This window comes from Curcuma longa, chromosome 5 (genome assembly GCF_044706935.1).
Source record: "Curcuma longa cultivar G26 ecotype Majalengka, Jawa Barat chromosome 5, ITB_CL_G26_1.1, whole genome shotgun sequence".
Lineage (NCBI taxonomy): Eukaryota > Viridiplantae > Streptophyta > Magnoliopsida > Zingiberales > Zingiberaceae > Curcuma > Curcuma longa.
Window position 1 is genome coordinate 2296979 of NC_133865.1, and position 18214 is coordinate 2315192.

The following is an 18214-nucleotide window of genomic DNA, read 5'->3' on the forward strand; positions in this document are numbered from 1 at the left end:
TGCATTTGAGCCATTGTTCATTGATCGATCAGCGGTCAAATCTCATGCTTGTTTGCGTTTGCTATCCCCAGAAAAACTGGCATAAAGCAAGCAGTGAAGTACTGAAGTGTCAAGTGGATGGTGGCCCTCACACGTCAATGTAATTAAAGCTTCAACAGAGCATGACGATCAGGAAGAGTTATAAATGAGTATTTCTTTTTTTCTTTGAACGAGCAATTTACGGGATAGAAGTAGGTGAGGGCCCTCTGCTCCATTCATCTCAGATATGGTGAAGATCTTAGCCAATGTATAGCCTGAACCTTCCTTCCCCTTAGATTTGCTGCATTGCATAAGGACGTTATCATCCTTTCCTGATTCAAATGACATGTCAGATATTACAATCACCACAAGACATATTCCCTATTCTTATGCGTTTTAGCATCTAAACCATCTTAAAATGACCTAAATAATCTAAAATAGGTCAAGAACCTGCAGGTTTAAGTTTGAAATTCACCTCTATCAGAATGATGGTCCAGTAGGAAAGGTGGTGATCCAGTAGCTATATTGAATTTGGAGAATGTAGAGGCTTTCATTTTGGAAAATTACAGAAGATATCGTTATTCTATGTTGTGAAAGAACTGGCGTGGTACACCATTCTTGGAGTTATGTAGGTGTTAAATTCCCAGCTTCACTGGGCGCATGCTCGTTTGTTTGTTTCTGTCCCTTTAATGATCAGGTATCAATGTTCTGCTAACTCCAGTCTGTACAGTACAATCAATGAGCTCCCTTAGGTGGTAGTTGCTGGCCATGCAATGCATTTGTCTTCACATACATTGACTAATATTCACTCGTTCCTGCCTTGAAAACAAGCTGAACACCACTGTTATTGCTCAATATTATTTCTTTAAACCAAAATTAAAGAAAACAAACACAAGCAGCCAAGTATAATAGACAAAAACCTTTAAATCTTTCTTTATATCCCTTACTATATCCTCATTTATATATAAATAAATTTTATTTTATTTTATCCTTTCAACTTCTTGGTTGTCTTTCTCTTCGATTCCATGCAATAGAAGAGGACCAAATGGTGATGTATGTGGTAAACGAAGAATGTAAAAGTTAAGACAGTTTCCCCTTTGCCATCTGTCAATCATTGCTGCGATAACATGAATGGCATATTTTATTGAAAGGTTGATGAGATGATGATTTGAGGGGTTTAGCTCCATTAAAATTATGTGAGAAGAAATATGACTTTGTCGTGCATGAACTGTGACTAAAATGATTTGATCCTTAGCTAAGTGTTCAGCTGTCTACATCCACTGTGTTATATGGCTTTTAAGTCTATTTGAGCACTGTAAACTTAGTGTGTCCTCTAAAGTAGTCCTGTTGTTTTTTAGCAGACACACAAATCTTTATTTCTAAGGAATAGAATACACACAAGAGCCCAATGATCTTAATGCGTTGATCAAACCTTAGTTTGATCAACTATGAGGGCAACTTAAATTCATTTTCGGAAAAAATTTTGTTCTGCAAGAATTCACCGGAACGGATTTCCTAGTGTTTCCCAACACTAGTCACCCAGAGGGAGGTTCAATCAATCGAAGAAGTGTCGATCGAGCTATATAAAAGGGGAGTTGAGGCAAGCTCTTCAAACATCTCTTGCAAACATTGATCTTTGTTCTAGTGCTGATCAGAAGTGCTCCAAAACTCCGCTCATGTGGTTCGGGAAGCGCCAAGAAGAGTGTCATGACATTCAGAGTTTCTAGCTAGTTCACGGCGAGTTTATTTTTCTTTTATGTTTGTTATTGTATCATCTTTTCAATATTTTGTACTTGTGATTTTCTTGCAAAACTTGTAAGAGGTTTCTTCACCTCTAGAAGCTTTTCAGAAAGAAGAAATAAACAAGTGGACTCACGATTGAGTGCATATGTGGAGTAGGGACCTTGAGAGGTTGTCAAACCGCATTAAAATTTTGTGCCTTCCTTTTGTATTATTTATTCTTTCTTCCTCTATGATACTAACTAACTTTAATATTAAAAAAATGAAGAAAAGGTGATTACACTATTTACCACCTATAGCGTTAACAGGATCCTATAGTAAGCTCATGGAGTGAAGAGACAATAAGGACATGTCCTCTTTAAGGGAATGAACTTAGGTGTTGATTCAACTGAGAGCCCTACTAGAACATTGAAGTCGAGATCGAATAGTTACCACTTAACTATCATATTTAGAACTTGCATAAATTCCTATTATACTCTTTTCTGTGCTAACCCAGTATTACAAGGTTCGGGTGATCGAAAGGTATATTCGATCGATCGAACAGTCCAGGAGACTAAACAGTAAGGTTCAGTTGACAGGAAGCTAAGGTGGCATAAGCATGTACCATGACAGTTGAAGTGTCCATTGTACTAATATGACATCTGATATGGACAAGAATAAGTCTTAAGATGTTGTTGTGACAAAGGATAGAGTTTAGCTTACTGATGTGTCAACATGCTCAATCAAGATAAACTTTGTCATGTTGACATGGCAGAAGGATGGACTTCGTCAAGATGACATGGCAACTCGAAGAATGAATCGACGATGGTCAGACAACCAATAAAGCATGTTCAGGTGATCGATAAAGTCAAGTCAGCTGAGGACTCAAGACTAATTGCTAACGTGGAAGGTCTAGTTGATCGAAGGGGTTCAGTCGATTGATAGACCAGATCTAGATCTAATTATTGAGGTGATCAGTTAATCAAACCAGGGAATCAATCGATTGAAAAAACTATATAAATGAAGGCTCGATCAGAAACTTCAAATCATCAATTCCCAAGCCCTCAAGCTTTCATCTCATGCAAAAGCAACGTCTTTGTGTCATTGTGCTCCTCCAACAACCTAAAACTACTTCAATACATCTTCATTGTCGGTAAATTAATATTATTTCTTTAATTTACATGCATTCACTTCAAAAGGGACGGTAAATTATTACTGTACCTTGCAATCTGTAAGAGGTCTTTCTCCACCTTCAAAAAGTTTTTAGGAAGAAGAAGTTTAGTTGATTGCCTTCTCATAAGCGATCCACAATTGTGAAATTTAGAATAGCAGTTAGTGATTATGAACCAAACAAATATTATGCTCTTATGTTGTGTCTTTTTCTTATTTCTTTTACTTTGTAACTCTAGATTTCGAAAAAGAAAAGAAAGGGTTTTAATAAGTCTTTTTACTAGCAATATTCACCCTATCTATTATTTTCAACAGTCCTACCATCCCATCTTGCTAACCCATTTAGAATTTCTCTGTCTGCATTTAATTCACTTGATATGGACGTTCGTTGTCTAAAATTCATTCGATTATTTTAAAATTTTATTTTTAAAAAAATTAATTAATTTGATTAATTTAGTTTGTTTTTAAAATTTTTTATTTGATCAAATTAAATAAATCAAATAAATTAAATGAATTAAAATAAAAAATAATTTATAATTTTTTATATAAATAATTTTTTTACTTGATAAATTTTTTTCATTATATTTAAAAAATATTAATTTAATAAATATTTTATTATTATTTTATTTTATTTTATTTTTATTTAAAAATTTAATAGATTTATTTAAAATAAAAAATTTAATTAATTTAATTTTAATTAAATACTTATCGATGGACGCATCGATCGGCGCCCTACCCATGCGTGCTTTGGTTGCCAGGTACAAGTTGCGCACGCTGCTGTCCAAGTGCGAGCCACAAACAACGCCCATGCAGACCTAAATTGCCCGATGGTTGTTGTGAACAAACCATGTTGCACTCTTAAGAGCGGGGCTGTGTGACAGTCTGCACATGTGGGCGAGGGATGCAGGGAATAATTTACTCCGAGTATATCTCAATTAGTTTTCATGGAGAATCATTCTACACGAGATAAAGCTTTTTTTTTATTGCTTCTCAAGAATATTTTCAGACTCACGACTTAGAGAGGATAATTTTAGGGAAACATATTTCTAATTACTTTTGAAAATTGAGTCAGACCAGAAAATTCTGAAATTCTGCCAATTGATCAAGAATCGGAGGCAAAATCGATCGGATTGAATCCATTACTCATCTAGGTTAAGGGGATAAAAAAGAAAGGAAGGAAAAGTTAGATCACGTGACCTTCAGTGGATAACTCTTCTGATATTTGTCGTTTGGTTTTTATTTTTCCACAGTCAGAAAGAGAAGGACGGCATCATTCTACACGTGTCATCAGCCGTACCGGACACGCATTGGCAAACTCGAGTAGCCAACGCTGAACGCCCTCGACATCATTCACCGGTGCGAGGCCAGGGCGCGGCGGAGAACCTGGACGAGAACTGCTGGGGCGCTGAGGTGGGGGAGGTGGCCCTCCACTGGCAGGAGCTCCACGGTGGTGCGGCCGCCCAGTTGAGCCTTGAGGTAGGAAGCGACGGAGAGGGGGACGGACACATCCTTAGCGGTCTGGATGACGACGCAAGGGGCGCTCACTAGACCAAGCACGCCGCGCAGATCGCTGTTGAACACCGTCCTGCACACGAACAGAGAGATGTCCGGACGCATGTTGAACAGCGTCCGGCTGAACTCCTGGACCGCCGCCGGCACGTCAGCCCCCACCGCGAGCGGAGCGAACCCCTGTACCCACGCCTTATAGTTGGACTCCATCGCGAAGAACACCTTTTCCACCTCACCCCTCTCGAATCCCCCGTGGTAGTCCCCGTCGTTCAAGAACCTGGATGGGATCCCCAATTCGCACACAGAACAAATTAAAGACCAAAATCAGTTATCTTACGGAAAGGAAAGAGGGTTTTCTGGATCCAGAAAACATGCACCTTGGCGATGCGCAGATGAGGATGAGCTTAATGAAGAGGTCGGGGCGTCGGATGGCGGCGAGGATGCCGATCATGGCGGAGACGGAGTGTCCGACGAAGAAGCAGCGTTCGACGCGAAGAGCCTGGAGGATGGAGAGGAGGTCATCGACATAGGAGTCGAGAGTGGTGTAGCGTCGGAAATCGAAGTGGTCGGGGTTGACGCTGCCGGCGCAGATGAGGTCGTAGAGAATGAGGCGGTAGTCGCGCTGGAAGTAGGGGAGGATGCGATTCCAAGCCGATTGGTCCGTGCCGAAGCCGTGCGACAGCACCACAACCCTCTCGCCACTCCCCACCACCCTCACGTTCAGCACCTGAAGCAATTTGTTGGCGCTGCTACCGCTGCTAGCGTCTGTGACTTTGCTTCCACCATGATTATGATTGTGATTATGATTGTGGTTGTGATTTTGATTTTGATTATTGCTGCTGCCCCCCATGGCCTCCGTTGAACTATAGCGAACTGATTCCCAAATTCTGGAACCCGAGTCCTTAGCACTCGCTCGCTAGTCGCAATATGGTTGAGAATTGGGCGACGGTTGGGGGTGATCAGATGTCATCTATATATAAACCCTTGCTTTTGTCGGTCGGTCGCTGCTTGTCGCTGCCGCTGCCTGCTGCTTCTGCGGTTCTTGAAAGCCTTCCATATTCTCCTGTTTTATCTTTTCTTCTAATTCTGCTTTTCGAGGAGAGGGGCCATTGATTAATTTACTATCCGCGTTGATAAGATAAGATGCATTTCTTTGTCGTTGTCCTTTCCACTTGGGAATTCGTCCACATATGTGTATAGGATTCTTGTCTCTTGTTGAAGAAGACAACTCGAGTTACATACGCACTGGATTAGTCGGGACCCGCCTCTCACAGTGGTACGATTCCCGACCACAACAGTCGAGTGGAGGAGCATCATCTAAGAGTTTCCCTCCACGGCTTGCTCTGGTCAATATAGCATGCTCAAGGTTAAATTCTATCCATTCTAATAATTTTTCATCAATAAAAAAAAACATCTATTATTCTTTTTCGCACGTCAAAGTTTTCTTATTTATTTATTTTATACTCTAAATGACTCTATTTTATCCGATTAATTTTGAAAGTCAATCATATTCATTCTGAATCGCACTTTGAAATATAATTTATATACATTCAAAAATCAATCTCTAAAATATTCATCTCTATTCAAATGCAAATTCTAATCCTTTTATTTATTTTTAAAATATTTAATATTATATCACACCTCTATTAAGTTCTTTTTACTCTTATTGGAAATAGTGTTGTTGGTTCATACCCGAATCTAGCTTAGTTTGAATAAAATATGCCCATTCTAAGTTGAGCAATCTTGATTGTGCTTAGTGAATATTGGAAGGTTGGGATCTCATTGTAACAAAGATGAAATTTACCACCCAAATGATCTCACACAGTCGGCTCCATAGCTATATGTGAGGAGGTAAATCAAAAAGTTATAGTTAGTCAATATGAGAGAGGAATATTTTCTTCGATTTTATTGAGATTCAACCCTAATCCATTATAACAATATCTAGTCTTTAGTAGTCAATTCAACCTTGCCCTAGAGGCAAAAGGTTGGGTTGTCTTCTATGTGTGACTCCGCACACCATGTTTATCTACAATATAGATTAAATGGACACTTGCATAAAAACTAAATGCAAACATTGACCAAATGTGATTCTTATTTCAGAATGTTTATTTACATAGATAGCTAGAATTCTGGTATACATTGCAACACATATGCCCTACTGGCACATTTTGACTGGCTTATTAAACTCACTAGGAGTTGACATCACTGATGATGATATTTTACCTCCTAGTGACTTTAACATAATAGGATCTAGGAACCTTTCTTTAGGTGGTGCCCATATAGATGATGATGGGGTACTAGCCTGGAGGCGACAACCTCAACCTCAGCCTCACCCTCACCCCTAGCTCCAGCCCCAGCTAGCAGCCGAGGACATAGATATTGAGGTCAAGTTCAGGAGCTACTTGGACTACCGGCACCTCCACCTCCACTTATGACTGACCAGAGGTCGACCCGACTAGAGGAGTCCTTACAGAGCTTCCAGCAGACGATGATCAGTCGGTTGGATGGTCAAGATGCGAGCATAGCAGAGATAGTGGGGATGCTTAGAGCATGGGGGCATCCACCACCACACCACCTTAGTAGATGTTTTATTTCGACTGACTTGAACTTGACTTGGACTTGTTAGAACATATTATATACTGGATCAACATGTACAATTTTTTATTATTATGCATAGCTTAGTTTTTTTTATGCAATATTACTCTAACTTTGCTTGGTAGACTAGCAAAATGAAAGTTTTCAAAATTTACATCTTTTTTCTTTTCAAATCTATTATAAATAGTTTTTCAAAAAGTTTTCAAAAGTTTATTCTTTTATTTTTTTGAAAATCTATTTTCAAATTTTTTATTTTGTTTTCAAAAGTAAAGAATGAATGTTTTAGCTTTAGACTAGATTCAATCTCCTAGAAAAGCATGTACCTATATATCTAGGTAGAGCATTTCACAAAGCACACTAGATACCTTATTTGTGATTGTGAAACATAGACTATGATGTGCGTAGGATATATAACCATTTCTTACACTTTATTCGCACATCTTTATGCTTTTCATGCTGTATCTTATGTATGTTACACCCTTATCTGTGCATTTGACATCGTATTCTTTATTTCCTAGTTCGGAGGACTGCTTGTGTGTTTGTGTGTTTCAGGACGGAAAACGGAGCAAAACAGGCGAAACGGAGCACTATTGAAGATATGGCAAGACAGGGTCGTGCCTCATAGGCACGGCCGTGTCTATCACCTCCAGAGGCCGTGCCTACATAGCACGGGCGTGTCTTCAACCAGAGAACCAACAAGCCTTGGCCGTGCCTCAAAGGCACGCCCGTGCCTTCCTCCTGCAGCAGCCAAGACATGGCCGTGTCCCTCAGACACGGCCGTGTCTCCCACCAGAGAAGCCCCTGTCTTTGGCCGTGTCCCACAGACACGGGCGTGTGTCTTCATCAGAACCATGCCAAGACATGGCCGTGTCCCTCAGACACGGCCGTGTCCTCTACCAGAGAAGCACCAGCCTCAGCCCGTGCCTCACAGGCACGGGCGTGTCTCCCAGCAGAGTACAGAATTGCTATGGTCGTGCCTCACAGGCACGGCCGTGCCTCAAGACAGAGCTTCAACCGTTTGTGGCCGTGCCTCACAGGCACGGCCGTGCCTCCACCACAGCTGGGCGACCACACCCGGCCGTGTCTCCCAGACACGGCCGTGTGACGGGGGCGTGCCTGGCCGATTTTCAGGGCATTTCTTGGGGGCCTATAAATAGACCCCCTTAAGAGCCCTAAAAAGGGGGAGATCTTGGAGAGCCACCGGAGCGTGCTAGAGCCACCGACGCCTCATTCCGGAGCCAGATTCGACGATCCGTTCATCCGCTTGGACACTCCATCGCATCTACATCCCACCTTCGAGGAGATTGCAGTCCGGAGAAGAAGAACTTCATTGATAAGTCTTATTTCCTGATTTCTCTTAGATTCTTGGAATAGGATGTATTGTTTTCACTCTACTCTGCATTGTAACCTCCCCGATATGGAGTAGTCCTCCAGATTCTAGGATGTAGGAAGAATCGGGGTTATTGGATGATTGTAAACTTGGGATTTGTTAATCTACCATGTTCTATGATATTATTGTGCAATTGCTTTGTGGATTTATGCTCTATGCTTGTTTGATGATATGCTTGTGAATAGTATGAATCCATGAGGGTAGAGATTATTCAGAGTTTGAGGAATTCTTAGGATCGTATACCCGGGACGCCTCGTGACAGGAGGAGAGTCTTAACCGGACCTTCCGAGGGATTGCTTAAGCTATGGATAATGTTTATGAGGGATAACTAACGGTTGTTTAGTGTTGGGGAGAGGTCTCTAAAGGGATACCCTGTGACAGGGGGTAGGAATCTAGTAGTATTCTGGGGCGCCTGCGTGACACAGGAGAGCCTTGAACCAGGCTATCTAGAATCATCTCAAACCAACCTAAGTAACATTAGAACACCATTGATTTATTCCGAGGAAGCCTGACGAGGTTTAATTGGATAATTTGGTTAGAATCCCTACAATTGTATAATCATTGAGGAATGATAGAGGATCCAAGTCAATCAATCAATACCCCGAGGAATCCGAAGTCCTAGAGTCGCTTTCCACACATTGTCACAGTCGAACTCTATCTTCGAACTAAGGTTTAGGAACTCTAGAACACTCCTTCTCCCCCACACCAAACCAATTCCAATGAACTCTCCACTCTTATTGTGCTAGGATAGTAATTAATTCCACGGTCCCTGTGGATTCGATCTTTTATTACTTGACGACATTCCGTATACTTGCGGAAAGCCTATCAAAATATTTTTCAAGATTGGATGAATTTTTTTTTTGAAAAAGTTTCTTAAAAAGCCTAAGATTTCAAAAATATTTTTCAAGTTCAAATTTTGACTTAGATATTTTTTCAAAAAACTTGAATAACATGTTTTAAAAATTAAGTAATTTTGAACTTAAGCTCAAATTCTAAATTTTTTAAAAAAGTTTAAAATTTTTAGAAGTTCTAAAAAATTTACTATTTTACTTTAAGGACTTGGATAATTTTGCTTAAGTTTGGTTAAACTGAGCAATATCAAGTTCAGGGGGAGAGAACTGAAAAAATATTATTTTTTAAAAATTGCTTATTTTTTAACTAAGTACAAATTCAGGGGGAGCCCTGATGCAGGGGGAGTTTGAGTTACACTGATTGCACATCATGCATAACATATTTTAACTCTGTTCTATTATAAGTTAGTATTGTTTTACATAACTTGAAACTTGAGTTGTCATAATTAAAAAGGGGGAGATTGTTGGTGCGGGAAGCACCAGATGATCGAACCTTAGTTTTGATAATGACACTAGGTTCAAGTTAAGTGTGTGTTGGACTAATATTGTTGATCTAGTGTGCAGGGAGCACAGGTAAAAGTCCTAGTTGAGGCTAGGCAAAGGAAAAAGTCCTAGTTGGAGGCTAGGCAAGGAGAAAGTCTTGATCTGGAGGATCAGGCAGAAGTCTTGGCAAGTCAAGAGCACCAGGTGCAAGCCCATGCAGTGTCGGAGGACCAGGAAGCATGGCCAAATCCAGTCGAGTACGGTCAGGAGACCAGAGGATTGGTGAAGTCTGGGCGGTCTGGAGGACCGAGTCACAGCAGCAAACCCTGGGGGCCAAGGACAAAGCCGAGCAGGAAAGTCCAACAAGTCTGGAGGACTTGGTTGGCAATCAGGTAAACTCTCCTGAGAGGAGTGGGTTAGGACGCGTTCCCGAAGAGGAACATTAGGCGTCGGTCTAATCCAAGGTTTCACCAGAAACCTAAAGTTAAGACCAAGAGACAGTTCTGAGAACTGACTCTCCACCTGTTATTTATCTATTTTTGGAGCTAACTTGTAATGCAGGTTGGAGAGGTGAAGTACTTGACTCTAGGCAAAGTTATCCAAAGTTTGGATGTTCGAGTCGACCGGAATGGGCATTCAAGTCGACCTGAGCTTGGATAAGTGCAGCGAAAGTCGAAGTATATCAAAACCCTCCACGTCAGATTGGAGTCGACCAGAACCTTGACTCCAGTCGACCTGAGCTTGGATAGGCGCAGCCAAAGTTGAAGGTTATCGACATCCTCCATGTCAGCTTCGAGTCGACCTGAGTAGGGACTCCAGTCGACCGGAAGGCGAAGTCAGCCGCAGAGGAAGAGGATCGCTGCCTAGTTGGGGTCGACCTGAGATGGACTCCAGTCGACCTGAGTCGATTCTATATAAGCAACGTCGACCAGAGGCTTGATACATCAATTCCTACACTTCCACGATCAAACCCTAATGAGCCGACGACATCCTGAGAGAGCAGAAGCATCCTATCAAGCCGTCGTAACGCCAGATTCACACCCAATCGAAGATCAAGAAGCTCCAGCACTTGGGTAACAATTTTATTATTTTAATTTGTAAATTCTGATAAAAAGATTGGTTTTATCGTGATATATTTGTAATCGATACAACTTGTTTCCGTAAGGAAATAAGTTCATTAGTGAATTGCCCGTCAGAAATGATCACAGATCGTGGGTCTTGGAGTAGCAGCCTTCGGCTGTGAACCAAGTAAAAAAATCATGTTCCTTGCTTCTTTTTACTTTACTCTTTTTACTTTACTAAGTCTTCCGCTAGCAATACTTTGATTTACGCAATGGAACAAATGAGTTTTAGAAAATTGGGAAAAACGCTTAAGCGCTATTCACCCCCCCCCCCCTCTAGCGCTTAACACGATCCTACATTTTCCTCCTCCTCTATTCAGGCCGCAGCACTGTTGCTTCTAAAAATAGAGGAATCATGATTTTGGCAGGGTGGTTCAGTGTGGCGTCACCCTTCTCCAAGAACGCGATTTGAGGAGGGGTTTTTAGGGTTTCTGAACGAGGTTTTCTCCTTTGGTGAAGAAGACAGAGAAACTCTAGGTCGAACGTGGCCACTCCCTTCTTCCTCGCGAGCTTCGTCTATGCCTTTCTGTTGCTACGAGTGTTGTCGATCGTGTGGGAAGAAGACATGGAGTCAAAACCCTAAATCACCGTCTAGATCAATCGGAACCCTAAGCTCACCGCTTTCCCATCTCTCTCATGCCACTGTTCTTCCTCCCAATGGTCAGCGCCTTCCCTTGCATCAGTCGAGCTCTCCCTTCAGGTCATAGCGCGCCCTGCTTCTGCCAGCAGATTGGGAAGATTGCTCGTGGCTGATCGCATGAAATCAGAAGAGTTTGCTACTTGCTAGTTGAGGGCTGGCGGCTAGTGCACAAAAGGGACCCTGTTGATTTTCTTCCTGTTGTGCTCTTCTTCGTGGTTGAAGAGGAAAACTTGAGTAGTCTTCTTCTTAAGCTCCCCTTCCTCTTGTGCTCCCCTTCCGGATTGTTGCCTTCTCCCGTTGATGACTGCAAGAAGAAGGGAATAAACCAAACCGGCCGGATCAAAGTTCGGTTGGATCAAGGTTTTGAGGCACAACAGAAAATTCTTATTTTCTTCGAAGTCGCTGCAGGGTTGTTGCCATTCATCCACAGTCATTTTACAACCATCTATAATCTTCTCGAAAGCTTACAAAGCTTCCGGAGAATTATTCCATCATCATCGGAAAGGGTTTTTGGTCATTTGCTTTAAATCAATGATCAATGATTGACCATCGAAAACTACACCGGGAATACAATTTTCAGTAATAGTTAGAAAGCCCCGGAAATGATTGTGACAAACGTTGTTGTGTGTTTACAGAATTAGGCTTTTCTCTCGAATCGATCATTATCGATCATCGGCTAATATCGAAGACGATGACGTGACTCGTGGCTTCCGAAGCCGTCCAGACGAGAGCTTGGCGTGGATCATCAGTAGAGGTGGGACTTTGACAAGGACCGCTCGATTGATGCTAACTTTGCTCAATGTCATCAATGAGGTAAGCATAGAATATTTACTATTCTGTAAAATTTTAATTTCCTGTCATGCCTTGTACTTTGTTATTTCCTATTTTGTATGCGTGTGTTGTAATAATTCTTGTTAATTATTATTCTATTACCGCTGCGCGCATTTGTGAAATGTGTAAACACGCGCATTACACCGGGACGATCCCAACACATATATTGAACTAATTAAGAATATATGTGAGAATGTAATGACAAGAGTAAAGATTTTAGATGGATTAACCGAAATATTTCCCATAAGAATAGGATTACATCAATGGTTAGCTTTACATCCCTATCGTTTTATACTAATCATGGACGAAGTTACTGAATACATCTAAGATATGGTACCATAGTGCTTGTTGTTTACAGATGATATTGTTTTGGTAGATGAGACTTGTGAAGGAATAAATATTAAACTCAAATCACGGTAAGAATGTTAGAAGTGAAATGTTTTAAGCTTAGTAGAGTAAAGATAAAATATATAAATTTTAAGTTTATATTAGACGTAATGAGACAATTATTAAAATAAAAGATGTTGGTTTGTCTATGACTGAACACATGAGCAAAAGATGAGAGTTGCAGAGATGAGGATGTTAAGGTGGATATGAGGACATAGAAGGACAGACAAGATAAGAAATGAAAAATTAAAGAAAAAGTTGGAGTTGCACCTATTGGTGTAGGGAGCACCAGATGATTGAACCTAAGTTTTGATAATGATCAAAAAAAGTTTAAGTTAAGTGTGTGAGTTTATCTGATGAGCTAAACTGAGTGTGCAAGTAGCACAGAAAAGCCCTAGTTGCGGCTAGGCACAAGAAAGCCCTAGTTGTGACTAGGTGGTGGAAGTCATAACTGGAGGTTGGGCAAACCTAATCTGGAGGATTAGGTGAGAAGACTTGGTTTGGAGGACTAGGTAAGGAAGTCCTGGTCAGGAGGACTAGGCTAGAAGACTTGGTGAATTAAGTGCATCAGGAGAAAAACTAGGCAGGTCTAGAGGACTGGATGACTAGCAGTGGAAATCCTGAAGGCCGAGGATTAAGACTAAATAAAAGTCCAACAAGTCTGGAGGACTTGATTGATGCAAGGTAAATTCTCCCGAGTGGAGTGGGTGAGAACATATTCCTAGTAAAGGGAACAGTAGGCGTCGATCTGACCTAGGATTTCACTGGAAATCCGAAGTCAAGACCAAAACAGTTTGTTAAAACTGTTTCTTTCCTGTTACATTTGTGTTTTGCACTAATTTGTAATGCAGGAAAGGAGACCTGAAACTTTATATCCCGGGCGTCCTTATCTAGATCTAGGTGTCCGGATTGGTTTCAGGTAATCGGATGTCAGCAGAACAGGGTCAGCGAAGCGGTGAGGTAGCAAAGTCCTAGTGGTCGGGACATCTCAGCTGGGCACCCGGAAAGATTCCAGGTGCCCTGATCTAGATAAGACGTTGCAGAGTCAAGGTTGATCCAGAACCTTTACGTCAGCATATAGGCGCCCGGAAAGGGATATAGGCGCTCGAAAGTGTCGAGTCAACAACGTCAATAGTGGATCAACGGACAATGTAGAGGCATCCGGAAAACTTCTAGGCGCCCAGATCACTCAATAAAAAAGCCTCGAGGGAGAACCCTTGAAGCATCAATCTACGATCTAACAATGCTTGTCTACACGAAGAAAGATCATCCGGAACATTGTTGTCATGTCGAGGAGCTACATCAAAGTCTACACATTCTGTCGGTATAACTATGTTTTACATTTTTGTTCTTAATTTCTAAGTCGGTATTCATGTTACCAATCTTATTTTTTATAAAGTGCTTAACTCCCTTTCGTAAGAGGAGAGTTACTTAGTGGATTGCCCATCGAAAATAGTCTTTTGATTGTGGGCTTTGGAATAGCAGCCTATGTGGCTGTGAACGAAGTAAAATCTTTGTGTACTTGTGTCTTTTCATTGCTTTCTCTATTTCATATATGCAAAGTTTTACAGATTTTATTGAAAAGTGTGAAAACACAATAAAAGTGCTATTCATCCCCCTCTAGCACTCCCAACGATCCTACAACACCTATTGAGGAAAAATTTTGGAAGACACATTTAAGATGGTACGGACATATAACTAAATGACCAATAGATGCTCAAGTTAGACTATGTGAAGCTATGATAAATGTGCACATCAAACCAAGAAGAGTATGCACATCAAACAAGAAAGAGGAAGACTAAGAAAACTTAATCAATCATAATAAACTAAGATAAATTTTATTTAAATATAAATAATGATATAATAGGGGATAAATCTCAATGACGTCGAAGAATCCATATAGTTGATCCCTAGTGGGATAAAACTAGGTTATTGTTGTTATTTTTTTTTTCAAAGAGGAACCAAGGGCATCAACTCATGTTTGATGAACTATCGATGTTCAAGGTGTTGTATACATGTGTTTGTACATTTATATTATTATTATTTTTTCTTTTTGATAACCCAGGTACCTAGTTCTTACGATCTAACTAATCTTGGGGCGATCATGTTGGGATCGTCCTGGTACAATCCGCGTGTTTACACGTTTTACAAACGTGCGCAGCGAAAATAGAATAATAATTAAAACTAATTATCACAACACACGCATGCATAGATAGGAAACAACAAGTACAAGACATGCTAGAAATTTAAAATTTTTTATAGAATAATAAAATTATTCTACGCGTACCTAGCATATGATGCTAAGCGGAAAGGGCATCAATCGAGCGGTCCTCGTCGAAGTCCCGCCTCTACTGGTGATCCACGCCAAGTGATCTTCAGGATGACTTCCAAAGTCTCAAGTTGCGTTACGATCTTCGGTACTAGCCGTCGAGCAGCAACGGTCGATACGAGAGAAAACCTTAATATCAGAAACACGCAACAACACACGTCGCGATCTTTTCCGGGGCTTTCTAACTATTGCCAAAAATTGAATCTTCAGATAATTAGAAAAAGGAAAAAGAGGGACCGAAATAATTTTAAATGAAAAAACCTTTGGAAACTTGACAAGTTTACATGGGAAACCCCTAATATGCGATCCTTTGATCGTTCCGACGATGAACCCAATCGGCAGCGGCTCCAGCGGTGGAATTAGCTCCGACGAAGCAAGGGCAGCAGCGACAACCCAATCTGGTGGTGTTACGACGGCGTTCCAGCTAGTTTTCGATGGCGACAACAACCAAAATAGGTTGGCGTCGGCGACAGAACAGGAAGGGAAGAGGAGAAGGGTTGCGACAAGGTTTTTTGTGGGGTTTGGCTAGCTTCTCCTCCGGCAGAGACGGTCTGCGGTGAGTGGCGACAATGAATCAAGCCCTAACGGGCGTCGACGCGGTGAAACAGAGAGGAGAGGAGAAGAAAACTAGGGTTTTGGTTCGATGCCTCCTTCCTTCGATGCACCACCCCTTTTAACTACGGCCGTTGCGGTTTTCTCGGTGCTGGATGTGGAACCGCAACGACGACGTTTGGTGATTTCGATGAACGCGGGCATCGCGCAAGATGCAATCACACGAGAAGCGATCGCACGGTGAGCGGCTAAACCAAGAGTAAGGCGTAGGCTGAACCGGAGAATAAAAATCAGGCTGAACCGAATCAAATTTTAGGGTTTACTATAGCAAATCGGTTCAATTTTGGTTCGCTTGGTTCAATTACCAAACGATCTCCGATTTGACCCAGACTAGTTTTTTTCAATTCATCTTTGCAAGATGAATCTCCTCATCTCTTCTATCTTGAAAAAAATAATTTGCATTATGAACAAAACTAGATTAGTTCAATTTGGTTTAACATCAAATTATTTGATTCAAAAACCAAACAATCTTCGATTTGAATCAAATCAGTTTTTCCTTTTGTTTGGTCCAACCAAACAAATAATCTCTCAAACTGAGAATCAAATTCTCAAACTTGTTTTAAGTCCTTCAGAAAAACTTGTAATGCGTGTGACTATGATAACATGCATTTTATTAGTTTATTTTGGCTCTAATACTTAATATTTTGGTCCTCTCGTTGTGTAACTATTGAATATTAACACATATTACGAGTAGGAACTCATTTTGGACTATATTGCTTATTCCTATAAATTTTGGACTGAATCTAATATTTTCATGTGTTTTTGTAGGAGACCTAAAGGGTCATAATCATGAAGTTGGACCAAGCTCAAGTGAAGTGAAGAGAGCCCAACCCAAATTCGGATTCATCCCATCTCATCCTATTTCGGATTCGGGTATGGGCTCACAAAGGATTCACTATGATCCGGATGGAATGACAGGGGCCAAACACGTAGGATAAAAGAGGCCCACAAAGGACACGTGGAAAGGACGTGGAGGCCAATCAGAAGAGCCCAACTCCTCTGAAAGAAGGGGAGATTAAACTCAAGCCCTAGGCAGAGGTGCCACCTCCCTAGTAGCACGAGCAGAAAGCCCTGCCAACTACCTCAGAAAATAACCCCCAGCACTCCCACAGCTAGGATCAACAGCCTACAACCTCAGCATTGGCCCACCACAACCTACGAGCCCAGGTTCGGTACAACGATAAGTCTACCACACCAGCAAAGGACATATACAGGACCTAAGCCCGTAACTGAACCCCACAGACCTAGCCAATCTCCTCCCAAGCTGGGTCGCATCACCCAACCTCACTAACGGGCCGTCTACTTGCACTCCCCACAATTGTACGAGCCAAAACTCCCTAGCCCACCAACCAGCTAGGGCCAAAAGTAGGGCCATTACACCAGCCGAGCTCCTTCAGACCTCGGCACCTGATGCCCTGCAACTATCAAGTAAGTAGAACTACACTCATAGGCCAACCTCATGAGCAGGTCGCTGCATCATAAGCCGATCTCGCGATCAGGTCGCCGCAGCATAAGCCGACCTCACGATCAGGTCGCCGCAGCATAAGCCAACCTAACGATCAGGTCACTACATCACAACCCCACCTCTAGACCAGACTGTCACCTCGTACGCCGACCTCAAGACTCGACGGTCACAGCAGGGGCTAGCACCTGGGTGTAGCAGCCTGGCCCCACCTCGAAGGAAGGACTTCCTATTAATCTCTTCCACCACAAAACACATAAGGAGATCGGAAGAAGACCCGCCTACCTACCCGGCTAGGAATATTCCACATCAGCGCATCTCAATCCTACATATTGGTCACGCCTGACGCGGAGATGATACCAACGGATAACGATCAAGGCTCCTTCACTAAACTTATTCGCAGGAGGCGATTTAGATAACGATCAAGGCTCCCTTACCAAAGCGATATAGATAATCCAATCTTATTACCAAGTCCCAGACAATCACAACCCTCCAAAGAAGATAAGATATATAGAAAAGCCATCTGATTTGCAGAACCTGTCACACATCATATCCAGAGATCTCGTCATCTCCCCCAATCCCAGGCCGCTGGATCCGAAGGTATCGCTCCCCCTCGCTCTATATAAACCTCACAGGTACGACATTCAACCCATCTTGAATCCGGAGGGTACACTTGCATTTTCTGGGTCTGACTTGAGCGTCGAAGTGGCCACGCTGGGATCCCCCGGCGCCCAGCTAATCCGTGCGTTCAGTGCCCCCTTCGCAGGTCCTTTCTCTTCCGCTGTGGAAACCTCGGGTGACGCGGCCTCCCCCTTGTCTGGTGATTCAGCTGTCGTTGGTAAGGAGCCGGAACAACTACGACTACAATCCGCTAAGGAAGCTAGAGGAGGAAGCAAGTGGAGTTCATGAGAGCATTCTTCCCTTGGGAGCAACCCTAGCCGCCACCATCATCTACTCTCACCGCCACCTTCAACCCTAGCCGCCACCTTCATCCATTGCCATTGGAAAGAAGGCGAGGAGATTCCCTTTCTTCATCCGACCACCTTCCATCCACCGAAGAGTCAAGGGATACCTTCTCCATCACGTCATCTCATCCA

General features: G+C 42.1%; 1 protein-coding gene across 1 annotated transcript; it reads right to left on the minus strand.

Annotated features, from left to right (window-relative positions):
• Window positions 1-4028: 4028 nt before the first annotated feature.
• Window positions 4029-5509, minus strand: LOC141829992 (putative strigolactone esterase DAD2). Its single transcript, XM_074717462.1, has 2 exons — window positions 4794-5509; window positions 4029-4693 (listed from the first exon to the last, which is right to left on the minus strand). Exons 1-2 carry the CDS (start codon window positions 5264-5266, stop codon window positions 4258-4260), a joined length of 909 nt encoding a protein of 302 aa, XP_074573563.1. The 5' UTR covers window positions 5267-5509; the 3' UTR covers window positions 4029-4257.
• Between the last annotated feature and the right edge of the window lie 12705 nt (window positions 5510-18214).